General features: G+C 37.8%; 1 protein-coding gene across 1 annotated transcript in view; it reads right to left on the reverse strand.

The window, feature by feature from the left end:
- Positions 1-18,403, reverse strand: part of DNAH5 (dynein axonemal heavy chain 5) — a 163,649-nt gene that overhangs the window by 117,807 nt on the left and 27,439 nt on the right. The window contains exons 18-24 of the mRNA XM_087961159.1: positions 17,103-17,265; positions 8,998-9,237; positions 4,779-4,969; positions 4,587-4,680; positions 4,000-4,136; positions 3,137-3,338; positions 1,814-2,049 (exon numbers count right to left, since the gene is read on the reverse strand). Of these exons, the coding sequence (XP_087817285.1) occupies positions 1,814-2,049; positions 3,137-3,338; positions 4,000-4,136; positions 4,587-4,680; positions 4,779-4,969; positions 8,998-9,237; positions 17,103-17,265 (1,263 nt within the window). The remainder of the gene's footprint in view (positions 1-1,813; positions 2,050-3,136; positions 3,339-3,999; positions 4,137-4,586; positions 4,681-4,778; positions 4,970-8,997; positions 9,238-17,102; positions 17,266-18,403) is intronic.

Below are 18,403 nucleotides of genomic sequence, written 5' to 3' on the forward strand. Positions count from 1 at the left end.
TGGCTCTAAAAAAAGACAGATAAGAGAAGGGTTGGCACCTTTGAATTGTGGTGCTAGAGGTGACTTAGATAGACTGCAAAAATAACAAAGCAGTCCTAGACCGAACCAAAAATACCACTTGAAGACAAGATCACCAAACAAAAGCGGTCATACCTTGGTCATGGTATGAGAGCTGCTTCACTCTTCAAGTCAATCATGCTGGGAGTGATCAGTGGAAGAGGCCACCCTAACACCTGCTGGTTGGACACTATAAAAGATTACACTGAGGTGACCATGGCGGATCTGAAGAAGGCAGTGTGAGATAGAGGGGCATAGTGAGTGATGATCCCTAGAGGGCCAAGGGTTGGACATGACTGAATGGCTGATGTACGATGATGACAGTATCCCAAACAGATTTCCTAACAATGATTTTTTAGTGCATCAATTATTATACAATTTAAGCTAAATTATTGAGTAATAACTAATGAGTCATACAATAGCAAACTTTTATTCTGGTTTTGAATTATAATAGAAAGAAAAATAAAACTATTTCTCTGTGAACCAGGTACATTAATTTAAAGAAAGACGCATACATGCTTCTATTATGTATATGAAAGCTGTGTCTTTAAATGAAAAGCAGAGGAACTTTGCCATTGATAGAAATTGAATTAAGATAGAAATAAAAATGTTGTGTTTAGGAAAATTGCTGCTTTTTATAAACAAATCTGATATTATTTTTTCAACAAAGCAGCATCCCTCGCAGAAACACAGAAATCTGTAACACATCCTTACATATTTCGGATGGTTAAGTCAACACCAATAGCAATTGATATATTGTGCTAACCTCCAGGAACTCAAATAATTTCAACATATCCGATATTATTAATTGAAGCAACAATAGATGTTCAAGAAATGTATAATAAGGGATGGGATCATGGGGAACTATATATCTATATTGAAGTGAAAATATTGTGTCTTCTTTAGAAAATGAAAGGTAGCACTGCCACTTTAGATTATTTCATTAGTATGACTAAGGTTGGTTATCTTCTTGCATTTTCTTCTATCTCTGGCCTGCAGAACATGTGGCCCATCAGATGGCCTTGCGCAGCCCCTCTCCTCAGAATTTAAAAACAAACAAAAAAGCAATCCACTTGCTACCAAACATGATGCTACCCAGGAAGGATCCACTGCCACAGTTTTTGCAGCTACTTCTATCCAGAAAGAAATGTTTTTGAACCACTGAACAGCAGATCAGTGCACCAGCTATTCTTTTGTAGCACACAATTATTTTTAAGGTATAAGTCTTTCTCTTCAGAAGTTATGAAGGCCTGCTCTATCCCGTGAAAAAAGTGTTATATGATCGAGAAAAGGCTTGATGGGCAGGAGAAGCCAATACTTATGAGCTGTTTGTCCCTCGAGTTTGAGGAAGTAATTTCTTCTGCTCTCCCCTTGTCCTATAAACAAAATTTGCAGATTTTTCATATTTTATCATTGGAACCATTAGGCAGAAAGCCAGGCAGAGAAAGGCAAAGTAAGTTTCATTCCCTCTTGAATGAAACAACTAAGAAATTAAACCTGTAAAGTGAGGTACTACACAACCAAGGAAGAAGTAGAAAAGATATTAAAGCTGCTGAAAGCAAAAACAGTTTTGGAGTGAAAACAAAGATGCAATTGATAGGAGGACTTTGAAAACATTAGCCTCTGGGTAGACTTCTCTATCACCTTGCCTTGTCTTCCAATGTAAGAAAGGATTTTGCCTTCTTTCATCAAACTAGCAGAAGGCAGGGTTCAGTGCCAGATGCCAGCAATGGGCCTGGGTTCCCTTCCTATTTACCTCAGTTGGTCCCACTTGGAAGTCTATGGAGATTTGTTGCTCTCGGATCTCTTTCAGGGCAGCCATGGCTATTCTTATGTCATCCAGGTCTCTAATCTGGCGGTTTAGTCTCTTGCTGATTTCCTCTACAAAGGTGAAGATGTTTTCCATCTCTGTCCTGTATTTCTTATTACAGTGACGTCCAAATGCAGTCATCCAAGCTTTGGTTTCAGTTGTAAGGGCCAACTTTAAATCCGCTATAGAAAGTGACGGAGAAATTTCAGTTAGGATCAAATTCAGTAGTGGGATCCTACCTTAGTTGCTACTGCTTCGGTGGGTGATCGTGTGCATGCGCCCCTAACAAGCCAATCAGCTGAGAGGATGAAGAAACAGAAAGCTAGGAGCGACCCTCCCACCCTCCCATGTGCTTTTTGGATTTTTATCCTCTCATCTGATGTGACAGGCTTGTTTTTCTTCTCTCAGTTGATCAGAGGCTTTTTTTTTTAACGACCTGTTTGGCCGAACTGGTAGCATACCACCACTGACCAAATTGTTATACTGATATAGCCCATATTCAATCTGCTATCCCCTCTTCCATGCCAAGTGGTGACAAGAGGTAAAACAGTAACCCCTTTTTAATATATCTCAGGAAAAGCAGCAAAAGAAGAGAGGTTTATTGCTTTATTTATAGCCTTGGTGATGCAGTGGTTAGAGCGCAGTACTGCAAGCTGCTTCTGCTGCAGCCAGCTGCCTGCAATTTGGAAGATCGAATCTCATCAGACTCAAGGTTGACTCAGCCTTCCATCCTTCCAAGGTGGGTAAAATGAGGATCCAGATTGTTGGGTGCAATATGCTGACTCTGTAAATTGCTTAGAGAGGGCTGTAAAGCACTATACAATGCTATATAAGTGCTATTGCTATTTTATATATACTATGTAGAAATACATTTGACCGAGTCTAAAGGGACTTCTAAGTAAGCTTTTTGGTGGCAGGTAAATACATTTAACATTTTTTGAAAAGATGAGAATTGCACTGTCTGGAGAATGATGTAAAATAAGATTGTACACACCATATACTTCAAAGAGGCTAGCATACTCTTTTTCTTTAAAATGTTGGTGGAAGAGTTTGGAATTTTTTATTTTCTTGCTAACTAGCTCAGATCTTTAATCTATATTTTTTTAATGTTTTTTTGCCTTATACTGGCAAAACAAAAGATAGGTTTAGGCTTTGATATTTCAGATTATCCAACTTTATTTTGAGACTGCAGTCTTAATGTTGCTTTGAAAAACATTCTGAACTAAATTAAACAGCATTTACTGCTAACTAAACATGAAATCACTATACCAGTATAGAGTGCAACAGTTCCCACGCATATGTATTCAGATTCTGAATTAATTTTTAATTCTAAGTCTCGGTAATAAAGGATTTGGGATTCAAAATCAGACAGCAAAGGGCTTCCTTTGATGAAATTTTCAATGGTTTCTTCTTTCTCTCTCTGCCAGATGTGATGGTAACATTTGAAACGTTCCAAAGCTGAAACAACTTCCTGAAACATTGATAAAAACCAATATAAGGCAATTGTATACAAACAGTTCCACTGATAAATTTTAATATATATTGCTTCATGCAGTAATGAACCATGAACTCTGGCATTAAAGACTTTCATCATATCTGGGAAATCATGAGGTACGATTCATTCATTCATTCATTCATTTATATATTTATTAAGTTTATAGTATATGCCACTCATCTCACCCAAGTTGCCTTGGCTTACAACCAAGTAAAAGCAATAAAACATTTAAAAAATTACAGTTAAAATACAATTAAAATTGACTTAAGATTAACAAAGATGGCAAGGAAGGGATCAAGATACATGAAGTGGAGGCAGACCTTTATGGACCTCAGTCCATTAAACACCTCTAATATTTTGGTGGCCTCGCTGCCACCAAAAGCAGACTTGGACTTTGTATAGCTTGTAAAACAAAACTGTTTTGTTTTGTTTTGGTAGTCATCCTGGACTAATCCATTTTGTACTGCTGAAATATTTTGCTTTTTCTCTCCGTTTCTGCTGCCACCCTTACACCCTTCACCCCTTCACCATCACTTTGTTTTCTCTGTATGTTTCCTGCTTCAGGATCATTTCTCACTTTTTGGACAATTGGTGGACTGCAACTTTAACTCACATTCAGAGATGTTGTGGAACTCACCCGTTTGGTAGAACTGATACTTGTGCTAAGCACAGACACCAATTTAATTATTTCCTTGTTCTCTGAAATGGCTTTGTTGTAGTTCTTTTTCTGGATAGGAGAGGGCAAGATCATAGAGGCTGTATCAGAAGCTGCATCTAGACAAAAAACAAAACAAGGAACTCTATACATCAGGGGGACAAAACTGGAACATTTTTCTAAAGCCTATCTGTGATCAGTAAATTACTTGTTTAGTAAATTGGTGTATCCACTGCTAACTTTAAGTGATCCTTTTATGCATGAAAAGAAGGTTTTGTGTTGCCAGTTCTCTTGTCTTATTCTTTAACAATCAATCTTTTTCCTCTTCTTTTTATTCTGAGGCTAACTCAGTCCATTAATCTAAGCTGTTCTGACTTTGACATTCACACATACACTACTAAATGGGATGAGAATATCTTTCCCACATTCTAAATATATTTGCTTAAAGTATGTTATTACCATTACATTATTTCATGATTAATTGTTGCATCAATGAAATGTCACATAGCAGTTAAAATATTGTATTTAAATCTTACGAAAGTCAAGAAACATAAATATTAATATATTACCCTGGTTTCCAACTTCAGTCTCTTTCATTTCAGTCTCAGAATCACTGCCTCCCTCATTTTGTAAAGCAAGCATTTTGCGTTCTAACAACTTTTTCTGTACAGAATGGGGAAAAAAAATCCTTAGACTCCAATATCTTAGATTTCATACTGTTTATCACTAGACCTCTTTGAAGTACATAAACACATACATACCTTTGATAGTCTCTCCTTACTCCACTGACCAACTCCTTTCATTGTGCTTACAATACAATCCACAGCTTTGTTAAGTGTTTGCTGAATTTCTTCAAGGGTTGGCATTATAGCAAAATTTGGAATGGAAAGGATAACACTAGCTTTAAAGATGGGCGCAGCATTTTGTTTCTGCTTTGAGATATTCTCACTATCTATATGGAAATGAGAAACATAATCCTTATTAATCCACTCAGATACAGAATAAAATCCACATCTTCCAAACAGCCAATGGTTAGATAATTCATCAAGGCTTGTAGTTAAGATACACTGGAAAAACAATACAAGGCCAGCTTATTTTTTTTTGAAAAGAAAAACCAAGGAGGCTTGGTTCATTGTGTTCGATTTAAAAGATAACTTTCTTGGAAACTTTAAGACAACAAAGCAGAAGATACTCGGGGCACAAATAATATACATTATGTGAACCATGCTGGTCATACAGTCATGAAAAGACCATCAATTTATTGATGAAACATGTATTCTTTGGAGATTGCATATATCTGCCCTGCTTAACGATTCCTTTCTGCCATAAATATTTTAAGATGTGCTTTCATTAGGACAAAAAAGAAGCTACATTGCTTTGAACTTTCAGCATTTTGTCCCATATAGTGGGATGAATTCAGATCAATAACACGATTCACACTGGGGCAACTTCTGCTCAAATGAAGCATTGGAATTGAAACCATGAGGGGCAAAACAAGGAAACAAATAGTAATATTTAGCCTACATTTTATTCTCCCTAAGTTTATTTCGTGCTGCTCTGCAGAAGCAACCAGCTTTCCAGGAAAAATATGATAAAAAGGAGTATCCCAAACTTTGTTTCTCTGTTTCCTCTTACCAGAACAAGTTTGCTTTAATAATTATTTTGTTCAGACCATTTGGCACTCAGACTTCCTTGGTTATAAATCTGGACAAGCAAATCTACAATTTGGGGACTTTCCTGAAATTAGAGCTCCTGCTGGATTACCAAGTGAAGGTCAAGACCATGGAGGCCTCTGCCAAGCTGCAACCCTTATCTAAATCAAGACTACTGGTATGGTGAATCATGTCCTCATCACTATTAGGCTACATGGGATTATTTTTGATAACAGGTGCAAAATGGAGCAGCCTACATGCTAGCATATGAGAGCCACTGTAGCTATATAACTGTACGGGCTTCACACAGGTGAAATTCATACAAGTAAAATTCAAGGTATTGTTTTTCATTTATATTTCCTTATATGGCTTGGCTCCCAGGTATCCTTCAAGGCTGTTCTTTCATATGAAACTGGCCTAACATACACACTTACCCAAATATGTTGTGGAGCATATGGCAACAATACTTTTCTTTTTTTTTTTTTTTTTAAAAACAAGTTTTATTAATTTTTAAAACACACAAATTATCATTATTCATTACATGTTTAAACCTTTTTCCCTTGTAAATTTAACAAGTCAGATAAATTATGATTCTGTTTTAAACCATTTCCATATAATACACCAAAACCTCTTATTCAATTTCTCTTTACTTCTCTTTACTCTTATTCAATATCATTATTATTATTTCATCTGTTTTTTTCTGACTTAGTTACCATTATTCTCATTCTATATTTCTACAAGTTTTTACCAATTCTCCCCCAAAAAGACATATACACACAACACACAAAACATAAAAAAATATCTTTTGGAAAGTAACTTGGACCCAGGTGTCTCTCTCTTCATGGACTTCAATTATATTCATGCTCATCTTACATATCATTACTTATTTTATTTACCATTCTAAGCCTTCTATATTAACTTCTCCACATATTTCACACTTCTTAATTCTACCTTAATTAATCATCTTAGTTTAAATCATTATATTTGTATCTTTTGTCCATTTTTATCATCCCTTTGTCTCATCCCTTATGAAAAAAAAAAGAAAATCAGTTTCTCCTGAAATCATTAATCAGAGTATGATGCCTTTCTATCTCCCCCTAAGTTAATCAAATTAATCTTTAAAATAATATCTAATACCCAATCAGATTTTGCTTGGTACATTCTATCTAACTAATACATCCAACACAATTAAGTGCATAATTAGAGAATAAATCCAAATATTAAAAAGAAATACTATAATAAAAATTTTATAATAACATCAATACCATAATTTTATTAAACTCTTTAATTAAAACAATATTCTAAACCTCTCCTATTATTAAGTTTTAAAACCAATCATTTTTAAACATTTTAGCATTTTAATCTCTTATCAACTCTTAAACCATTGCAATACTACCATCTCATCTTATGTACCTTGCAAAATCTTTTTTTTTTTTTAAATTATACTTTATCCATTATCCATAAAAAATTCCTTTTTTCCATTTAATTTCAAAACGTTGTAGCTTTTCTCCACCTTTTCCCTTTCTTTCTTTTCCCAACAAACCTTTCTACCCCCTTCTTCTAGCCTCTGCCTTACCGGCTTCCCTTCTCTGTCGTATTTCTTTTCCCCTTTGTTTACAATCATCATATTGGTTTTGCACTTTATTTTTCCCTTTCTTAAATGTTTTTTAGATCTTAAGTCCTTAAATCCTTTAGTTTTCTTCTTTTCTCTTCTTTTCTTTTCTTTCTCTCTTCCTTTTTTCTGGATCAAATTCTGAGATTCATTAAAGATGGCTCCTTCCTTTCTTTCTTGTTCCTCTGCTGTCTTCATCTGTTGTAATTTTTGTTGATAATTAGTAGCGCCATTTCTAAGAAAAGGAAAGCTTCTTCCACACCATTTCTTAGTTCCTCAACAGAAAGAGCCATTATAAATCTTTTCTTTTCTTTTCTCCTTCTTTCTTCTTACAACAACCAGAATATTCAAAAGAAAATAAAAAAGATAAAACAGTCCCAAAGTTATCAATCAGTCCAAACCAAGGCAGAGTTCTCACTTTCTCCTTCTGGGGTGATATCAATCAAAGAGAAAGAAAGTCCAAATCTGTTTAAAGTCTTGTTACAATATATTCTAGTCTTCAAATCCTTAAGGCATCTGCTCCAACAAATCTTAGCATACAAATATTTTCTTTTTAATCCTCTCTCTTCCCACTCATCGCTTAAAACCAATTTCCACCTAAAAAAATAGGTTTCTTAATATCCAGTTATTTATTCCGTAGGAAAAGAGGGAAAGCTATCCTTTCAGCACCTTCCAGCAGCCGCTTTTTCCTCTTCTGGCAGGTATTATTCAGAGAATCATACTTTTCAGGAATTTTATTAAATATGTCTTAGAGTCCTAGGAGCCAAGAAAAACTTTCTCCTCTCAATCACTTTCTCCACTTCCTCCTGCGCATTCTTACCCGGCTGCCAGCTTCTTTGTGGCGGCCATTACGGACCGCCGCTGCACTGTCCTGGGAAAGGGGTTCTGCCGGCCAGGAGGGGTCTGCAGCACCCCAAACCCTTCTCCGGATCCCCTACCTTCAGCTGCCCCTGCAGGCAGCCTAGCTCGTACCCGGCTGGGTGGGAGCCCCAAAAACGGCTAGCGGCAGGGATCGCGCAGCTTCGCAAATCCCTGCCGCTCGCATGAAGCCGACAAACCGGAAGTACCGGCAACAATACTTTTCTATGACATCATTTAGATGTTGTCATGGATATTTTGAGATTACAAAAAAGTTTGATCACAATGTCTATGCTTCAACAGCACATTAAGCAATGAGCCCAAATACAATTCTGCTTTTAACATATCATTTCTGCTTAAACAGTAATATTATTTTCAATGCAGATATACCTTAAGTATAATATTCATGAAGTAAATCTCACTGCATTTCATCAAGCTATTTTGAGAATGTTCTTGTATTTTTTTAAACTGGCTGTCAACAAAGATATGTTCACATTATTGGTAGACCAATATTCAGGAAGCACAAAACTCGAGTTGCAACGTGCTACCATCTTCATCACAGCAAATTATTACCACAGAGCTGTGACATGTTCATTTCAGAATTTGAATTGTTCTACTGATTTTTTATTTTAGTTTGTGGAAAAGACAAATCTATGTGGAAAAACAGACTAATTAGGAGGAGTGCTATAGAGATGTGCTTCTTTCACATTACCCTCCTTCCTGGACACTAATACCCTCCTTACTCCTTCATGCCACACTCACGTAACTGTGTTCTCCATGCTATATACATAGCTTCTTCATAACAAACAACCTGTCTTTTTATGGTGGGAAAAAGCATTAAGAAAAGAAAGAAATTACCTAAAAAACTGATCACAGAAGAGGTGTGAATTTGCTTGCGTATGGCCTCCAGAGTGTTACGAATAACTTTCAGAAGAGCATCAACATTGCGATGACTGAAATGGGAAAGCAGTTCCTGAGCTTCTTCTTCAAGCATCTCCATTTCTTTCTTTTTTTTCTTGGTTAAAGGAGAAGACAATCCTACTGAAATCTGACTAGCAGTTTGTGAGGATGCTAAGACGTCCAATGGCCCTTCTTCTTCTACAGATGGGAACAAGGACTGAATTAAGTCAGCAAAATTCTGATCAACCAATAAATGAATAATCAGTACTATTTATACATACATGCAACCTTATGCAATTCCATATTTCTTTATGGCTTTAGGGTAACATGATAACAATCAGCATTGAGTTTTAAGTGGACAAAGGAAAATATATGAATAAGAATTGGTTGGGTCTACTATTGTCTCCATTATTTTACAATAATATAGTCAGCATAGATCCCCATGGAATTGGGGGGAAATCTGGCATCCCTCTCCTTTTTCTATATAACATGAGCATTTCAATATTAGCATGTGTTTTCTAACAGTACTTTACTTTAAACTATCCAATTGAGATTATTGTTTCAGCAGCTTGACGAAACCTGCATATTGTCAATCTCTCAAAGTAGGCCAGACAAGAACTCAGAGAACTAACAATATCTTTATTGTAAAACTAGAGTAACAGAATTTTGCAAGTCTGAAAGCCTTCTCCTCTCCTTTACTTTCTAAAACACTTCCCATGCCCCTTTTCTTTGTGTCGCCTAAGATACCTCTTGAATAAGGATTGTCTAGGTTGCAGCTCTTCCTCCTGTTTCCCAAGGTCATTTCCACATGCCATTACACAAAAATCCAGGATTCTTGTGCTATTTATTTATTTATTTTATTTTGTCAAGCGATTATAAGATAACAGGTATAAGTATAAACATAGTTATGAGTACATGATATGGATACATATAAGAAAAATAAAAAGAAACAATAGGACAGGGACGGTAGGCACGTTGGTGTGCTTATACATGCCCCCTACAGACCTCTTAGGAAAGGGGTGAGGTCAATGGTAGACAGTCTAAGATTAAACTTTTGGGGGTTTGGTGAAGAAACCACAGAGTCAGGTAGAGTATTCCAGACATTGACCACTCTGTTGCTGAAGTCGTATTTCCTGAAATCAAGTTGGTGCAGTTTACCTTGAGTTTGCATCGATTGTGTTGCTCTTGTATTGTTATGGTTGAAGCTGAAGTATTCATTGACAGGTAGGACATTGCAATATATAATTTTATGTACTATATTTAGATCGGACCGAAGGAGCGTAGTTCTAGGTTTTCTAGATCTAGAATTTCAAGTCTGGTGGCATAAGATATTCTGCTAGGAGTAGAGGAGTGGAGAACTCTTCCTGTGAAATATTTCTGGACTTTCTCAACTGTATTAATATCAGATACGTAATGCAGGTTCCAGACTGATGAGCTGTATTCAAGTATTGGTCGAGCAAATGTTTTGTATGCTCTGGTTAGTAGTGTGATATTACCAGAGAAAAAGCTATGCAGGATTAAGTTAACAACTTTTAATGCCTTTTTGGCTATGTAGTTACAGTGGGCTCTAGCACTTAGATCATTAGAGATGAGTACTCCAAGGTCCTTGACAGAGTTTGGATCATCAACAAGATCTTGACTATTCAGCTTGTATTTTATTTACTGATTTTTTCTGCCAATATGTAAGACAGAGCATTTATTTGTTAGATTTGAAGTTGCCATTTCTTTGACCATTCTGATACATAGTCAAGGTCTTTTTGGAGGGTAGTAGTATTGTCTGTGGTGTTGAATAGCTTTACATCATCGGTGAAGAGAACAAAGGCTGCTGTAAACTTCTGCCTTGCTTGCGCTGCCTCCAGTTTCTTTGTGAGCCACTGATCCTGCCTGCCTGCTTTCTTCCCTTGGAAAGCAGACAAACTCATTTGCCTATCGCTTGGCTTCGGACGGCGGCGGCATCTATCCTTGCCGTGGAAATCGCCGGCGACGGTTCCTGCTACCCCCCACCCCCACCCTCCCGCTAAGCGTGCAGCATCTACCGGCACCATAAAGATCGTGGAGAAGCGAAAGATAAAGATCAAGCCAGCCGGAGACAGCCCGGAGGCGCAAAGGAACAAAGCAAGAACAAAGGCAAGTGGGCAAAGGCCGGGAGTGGAGGGGGACGCCATTTTAACCAGGACGAGCCTCGCAGACAAAGAAGAATCAGCGGCGGATCCGCGTAAAAGCAAGGCTCGTTCTTGCAAGGGATCCGCTGTAAATCCAAGTTAGAATTTTCTGTCCCGAAGTTGGTTGGGGAGACGACGGGCAGTGAGGGAGGGAAAAATTCGGAGGAGACACCGCTGCCGCTACCACTGCTACCGCTTCGCTCCGGAGAGAGAAGGAGGAAAGCCCGAGGAGCGCCAGAAGGAGGAAAGCCGAGGAGGGCCGGCCGGGTGAATCGCTCCTGAGCGAGAACACTCCAAACGTGGCTTTTTCCCCAACTTTGAGAGTTTTCCCCTCAACTGCTGAGAGAGAACACTGTGTTACAACTTCCTGTTTACAGAGTAATAGCGATCTGCTATTCAAAAAGCGATAAATTCCTCTCATCAGCTGCTAGTAAAACAATCAACCCGTTCCTTGCAGACTCCTAATACTACCTCATTACCTCAAAACTTACAACTTTTCTACCTCATCACCTATATCAACGATTAGATAATCAATTTCTATAAAATATTTTATTAATGGTTTTATTAATTTATTGTTTTTAATTGATTAGTGTGATTAGAGTGTTTAGTGCAAACAGTGTGATTACTGACTGTTCCTTTAATTAATTCAATCAACGTACTATTTTACCAATCCTACCATGCCAAAAAGTAAATCCTACGTCAAACCACAACCTAAAGAGAAGATAATCCCCACCAATGAACCACAAGACTCCTGCACATGCCTTAAATGCTACAAAAATCTAAAGGATAATAAATACTCCATCATATGTTCTCTGTGTAAAAATACGCTCATCATGACTGCTTGGGATTACCTGAGCAAATGATTAAATACCTAGAATCATCCAATGAGTATCCATATTTCTGCAAATCATGCATACCCAAACTGGATCTGTCTGAAAGAGATGATACCATCGAAACCATTGAAATATCCCCAATCATGAAACCATTAAAACATCCCTCAACACCATAGTAGCATCCCTGACGCCGTAAAAGAAAGAATAACCAACCTTGAAAAAAAAGACACAACGCAAAAAACCTGAACATCAAATAGCTACAAACCACATCTCCACCCATCAACCACAATCCAATCCAAAACCCAATCCACAAATAAACACAACCCAGACAAATATTGATATCCCAATCCTCATCAGAGAAGCTGTTGAGCGTGAAGCGGAAGCGTCCAAACGCCATCTTATTTGGACTAGAAGACATCAATGTCAATGATGACATCACAACTGTCCGAAACATCATCAGTGATTATCAAGCATCAACCATCTCCGCTGATGAAATACTTGACATTTCCGCATCAACCGAGAGCTCAAAAATAGAGACGGCTCTGTGGCCCCACGCTTGTGCAGGGTCATTTGCAAAAACGAATCAAGCAAACGTAAATTCATTTATACTATAAACTCACTCGCCAAAACCAACACCAACCACAAGAACCTCCGTTGCCGCCTGACCTAACCATACAGCAACGTGCCCGCTCCCGTGTACTCCGCATCGAACTCAAAAACCGTCTAGACAATGGAGAGAAGGACCTGTACATTGACTACCATGCTGACTGTATCAAAAGTAAGCCACGCAACCCAATTCTCAACTTTTACCCTCAACCACAACCCTACCTCAACCCATCCACCATCACCCAAGACTAGGCAGCGCGCCCCAACTACCTCAATTCTAACTACTGCCGGACTTAAATGCAAACTACTCAATACAAGAAGCCTCGTGAATAAAATACCTGAATTTCTCATCCTCCTTAATACGGCTAACTTTGACATTATATTTGTCTGTGAAACATGGCTCAATGCATCTCTCCCGACTCCATTACCACAGTAAGAGACTATCATGTTTACCGATCAGATCGTGAAAATCGTCGAGGAGGTGGTGTTGCTATATTCTATAAAAATCCTTACATCTAAAAAATATCCAAGTTACCCAGGAGCTTGCCCTTCCTGAAACCATCATCTGTGAACTATCCTTAAATATCACAATTCGATTCTTACTATGTTACAGAGCACCTGATTATGACATCGAACATGTAAACAAGCTAAATATATTACTAACATGGGCTACATCCTGCCCATACCCTTTTATCTTTCTTGGAGATTTCAATCTACCTCATATCGACTGGACCCTAAATAATTGTACAACTGAAATCATACACACAACCTTCTACAATGCTATTACAAATCTGGGACTGGAACAACTAGTAACCAACAACACTAGACTAAACAACTGCCTCGATCTCATCTTCTGCAATAGTTTGAATTTAATTTACGGAATACAAACTAAAGAACCCTTTTCCAGCAGTGACCACAATATGATTGACTTTTGTCTCAACATACGTCCACACAAAAATCACCTCAATGATGTAATCCCCAATTATAACTTCAAAAAGGCAACTATGATCTTATAGACAACGACCTCTCATCCCTTGATTGGCAATCTCTATTCTCTGGATGCAATACCGTTGAAGACCATTACAACATATTCTTACTTGAAATCAAAAGAGTCATCATACTATATGTTCCAACAACAACTCCCAAAACAAAACAAAAAGAAGATTACCCATATCAATAAGGAAACTTCAATCCAAAAAGAGATCACTCTGGCGGAAAAACAAATCTGGTCACGTTGCCAATTTCAAAAACCGATACAAAAACTTATGCCACCAGATAAAGACCGAATGCACCAATTATCACATTAAACAAGAAGAAAACCTTCTAAGCACCATTTCCACCCGTGCTTTTTACAATTTTGTAAACAACAAACTAAAAGACTCAAGGTCCATCCCTCCCTTGATAGGACCTGATGGTAAAGACTGCAACGACGACACCATTAAAGCCAACATCTTTAACACATTCTTCGGCTCAGTATTTGTAAACAGCAATGGATCTTGCCCAGTATTTCCTAACCGTACCACAGATAATAACAATGACCTAATACATATCGATTTCACAGAAGACAATGTTGAAAAATCACTACGCAATCTAAAACCATCCCTATCTATTGGACCGGATGGAATATGTGCCTACTTCTTAAGAAAGCTATCCACTGCCATAGCCAAACCTCTAAGCATAATCTTTGAAAAATCTTTCAGGACCAGCTCCTTGCCTAACCTATGGTCACAAGCCACAGTCATCCCCATCTTCAAAAAGGGAGACCCAAGCCTAGTTGAAAATTACAGACCAATCTCCTTATGCTGCGTCACCTGCAAAGTCATGGAATCAATTATTAACCAATCCATCATCCTCCACTTAGAGACAAACAACCTACTCTCCAATAAACAATTTGGTTTCAGAAAAAAACTATCCTGTAATCTGCAGCTCTTACACTGCAAAAACATATGGACGACACAACTCGACCAGGGCAAAGCAATAGACGCAATCTACATAGACTTCTGTAAAGCCTTTGATTCAGTGGTACACGACAAACTACTCCTAAAAATAAAATCCTATGGTATATCTGGACAACTGAATAACTGGATAGAAGCATTCCTATCAAACAGACAACAAATGGTCAAAATCGGGAGAGTCCTATCAAATCCAGTACCTGTCAATAGTGGTGTCCCTCAGGGTAGTGTTCTAGGACCAACTGTCTTCATACTCTACATAAACGACCTCTGTGATCATATTAAGAGCAATTGCGTTCTCTTCGCTGATGATGTAAAGCTGTTCAATACTACAGACAATACTGCTACCCTACAAAAAGATCTTGACTATGTATCCGAATGGTCAAACAAATGGCAACTTCAAATCTCAACAAATAAATGCTCTGTCTTACATATTGGCAAAAAAATCAGAAAATAAAATACAAGCTGAATAGTCAAGACCTTGTTGATGACCCAAGCTCTGTAAAGGACCTTGGAATACTCACCTCTAATGATCTGAGTGCTAGAGCCCACTGCAACTACATAGCCAAAAAGGCATTAAGAGTTGTTAACCTAATCCTACGTAGCTTTTTCTCTGGCAATATCACACTACTAACCAGAGCATACAAAACATTTGCTAGACCAATACTCGAATACAGTTCATCAGTCTGGAACCCTCATTACGTATCTGATATTAGCACAATTGAGAAAGTCCAGAAATATTTCACAAGAAGAGTTCTCCACTCTTCTACTCGTTGTAGAATACCTTATGCCACCAGACTTGAAATTCTAGAACTAGAAAACCTTGAATTACGCCGTCTTCGGTCTGACTTAAGCATGGTATATAAAATCATACATTGCAATGTCCTACCTGTCAATGAATACTTCAGCTTCAACCATAACAACACAAGAGCACACAATAGATACAAACTCAAAGTAAACCGCACCAAACTTGATTGCAGGAAATACGACTTCAGCAATAGAGTAGTCAATGTCTGGAATACTCTACCCGACTCTGTAGTCTCTTCCCCAAACCCCAAAAACTTTAACCTTAGACTGTCTACCATTGACCTCACCCTTTCCTAAGAGGTCTGTAGGGGGCGTGCATAAGCGCACCAACGTGCCTACCGTCCCTGTCCTATTGTTTCTCTATTCTTTTATTTTTCTTATATGTACCCATCTCATGTATTCACAACTATGTATACACTTATACTTATTATCTTGTAAACAATTGACAAATCAAATAAATAAATAAATAAATAAATAAAATAAACAGTTGCTCTTAATATGATCACAGAGGTCATTTATGTAGAGTATGAAGAGAGTTTGTCCTAGAACACTGCCTTGGGGGACACCACTGTTGACAGGCACAGAATTTGATAGGACGCTCCCAATTTTGACCATTTGTTGTCTGTTTGACAAGAATGCTTCTATCCAGTTATGCAGGTGTCCAGAGATACCATAAGATTTTAGTTTTAGGAGTAGTTTGTCATGTATCATTGAATCAAAGGCTTTACAGAAGTCTATGTAAATTGAGTCTATTGCTTTGCCCTGATTGAGTTGTTTAGTCCATATGTTTTTGCAGTGTAAGAGTTGCAGATTACAGGATAGTTTTTTTTCTGAAAGCATATGAAGCTATGTATTGGTTTGATTCACATTTACTTAATTAAAATAGAAAAGTTATAAATGCTTATTATGTCAGATGCCCTTACTTACAAACTACTGTTTGAAAAGTTTTGCTCTTACTTTTCAGAGGTTTTTAACATCATCTAAATATTCCACACCCCAAAGGTCTCTAGCATTACAGGTGTAAATATATGCTTGCATCAACATGAAAAATGTCTTAGCTGCAGAGTGTTCTATCTAGAATGTGGTCCTCTTCTTATTCTTTAAATAGCTTACAGAAAAGTGGTAAAGTATTCTCACTGGCTCAATTTGCATTAGCTGTGTAGCAGTGGTGGGATCAAAAAATTTTTTACTACCAGTTCTGTGGGCGTGGCTTGGTGGGCGTGGCATGGCTTGGTGGGCGTAGCTTGGTGGTTGCGGCAGGGGAAGGATACTGTAAAATCTCCATTCCCTCCCCGCTCCTGGGGGAAGGTTACTGCAAAATCCCCATGTCATTCCCCACCCTACTAACATGCTTTCCAGCTCCGTTCTCCTGTGCAGGGCAACAAAAAAACAACAACAGCCGATCAGCTGGGACTCTGGAGGCAGAGAATAGATGTGGGTGGGGCCAATCAGAGATGGTATTTGCCGGCTCTCCAAACTACTCAAAATTTCTGCTACCGGTTCTCCAGAACTGGTCAGAACCTGCTGAATACCACCTCTGCTGTGTAGGTGGTAGAACTGATTATGTTGTTGAAATATACTATTCCGTTAATTTATCTTATTTAATTTACTTGCATTCTAACTTACAAGCCACAGATGTTTTAATGAAGAGCATAAACAAGTAATAGTACTAATTTACATATGGTAGTATGTTTGCTCTTTACCTTCATTAATTCCTTCAGTTCTGCTCCCACTCAGAAAACTCTCACCAGCATCTCCCTTATTCTGTGCATCCAGATCTAGCAACATGTTAATAAGCTCATTTGTTGCTTCTTCTGCTAATGAGCTTTTAAGATGCAGTGTGTATACTCCTTTAGTACAGAGCTCCTGGAAACAAAATATGGAGCATTAGTTAAATTCCACTCTAGTTTAGCAGTGCCAGCAATAGGATATACTTAAAAACTCATATCATCTTAACATTCTCCCATGCTGCATATCCACAAAGAAGAGAAAAGTTCCACAGCCATGAGAAACATGAATTAAAGACAGTGGAGAACTGCTAACAAAATATTAAACATGTCTGATTCTAATGAGTTTCCAAGACTCATTGGAAGGTAAGCCAGATACCCTCACCAGCTGGAACTGTGAGAAATATAATTGTTCTTGATTCAAGAGCAGGTTCTTCCATTTGTATGATGAATATGAATCTGGTAACCACTAACAGAAAAAAAATCTGCTATCAACTGACATTTCCATTTTTTAAAAAGGTAGAGCCCAATTCCAAAGAAAAGAGAATAAAACTTTTCCCAAATCTGAATGTTTTAAGACCCACAGAAGCATTATTTTGACATTTTCTTGACATACACAGAGAAATGTTTTGCAAAACATTTGAATCATTTTTGTTACAACCATGTGATAGTATCCACTAAAGGGAGAGAGCAAATTGGCAGTCATTTCCACAAAGGGGCATTGCTGATTCTACATGCAGGATAACTAGCAGTTGCTTCTCAGCAGGCTTTGCTTTCTAAATCATGTCCATGTTGTACACCACACCTTCTGATCCATGAATTTCTCTGTTTCATTCTTTTCTTCCAGAGTTATTTGAATGTTTATTCTTTCTTTGTCATTTCTTTCCCGATTTAGTCAACTGGTATACACCTGGGCTCACACAACACACTCATCCATATTATTATGTTTGACATGTTTGGCTAAACCTCTGCAGACCCACCTAGTGTCTTATTGAGCAAATCATGGTTAAAAAACAAAGAATGACTTTGAATGATTCAGCAACCCAACCTATTTCCCCAGCTTTTATTCTTCCTAGCGGTTTCTTAGCAGCCAGTATTCCTAAGGATTAGCCTTTATTTCTAGGCCTCCATATGCATCCTTATATCTTGGAGAAAGTCAGGTCAAGGATAACATTTCAGTCCATCCCCTTCTCTTCTCTGTGCCTGCTATTTTTTGGTAACATGCTGTTACTGATGCAATGGTGTACACTCTTCTGGTTTCTATTTCAACAGAGCCT

The sequence above is a fragment of the Notechis scutatus genome, chromosome 3 (genome assembly GCF_049901735.1).
Source record: "Notechis scutatus isolate UNSWTSFEM ecotype Mainland chromosome 3, rNotScu1.2, whole genome shotgun sequence".
NCBI classification, from domain to species: Eukaryota; Metazoa; Chordata; class Lepidosauria; order Squamata; family Elapidae; genus Notechis; species Notechis scutatus.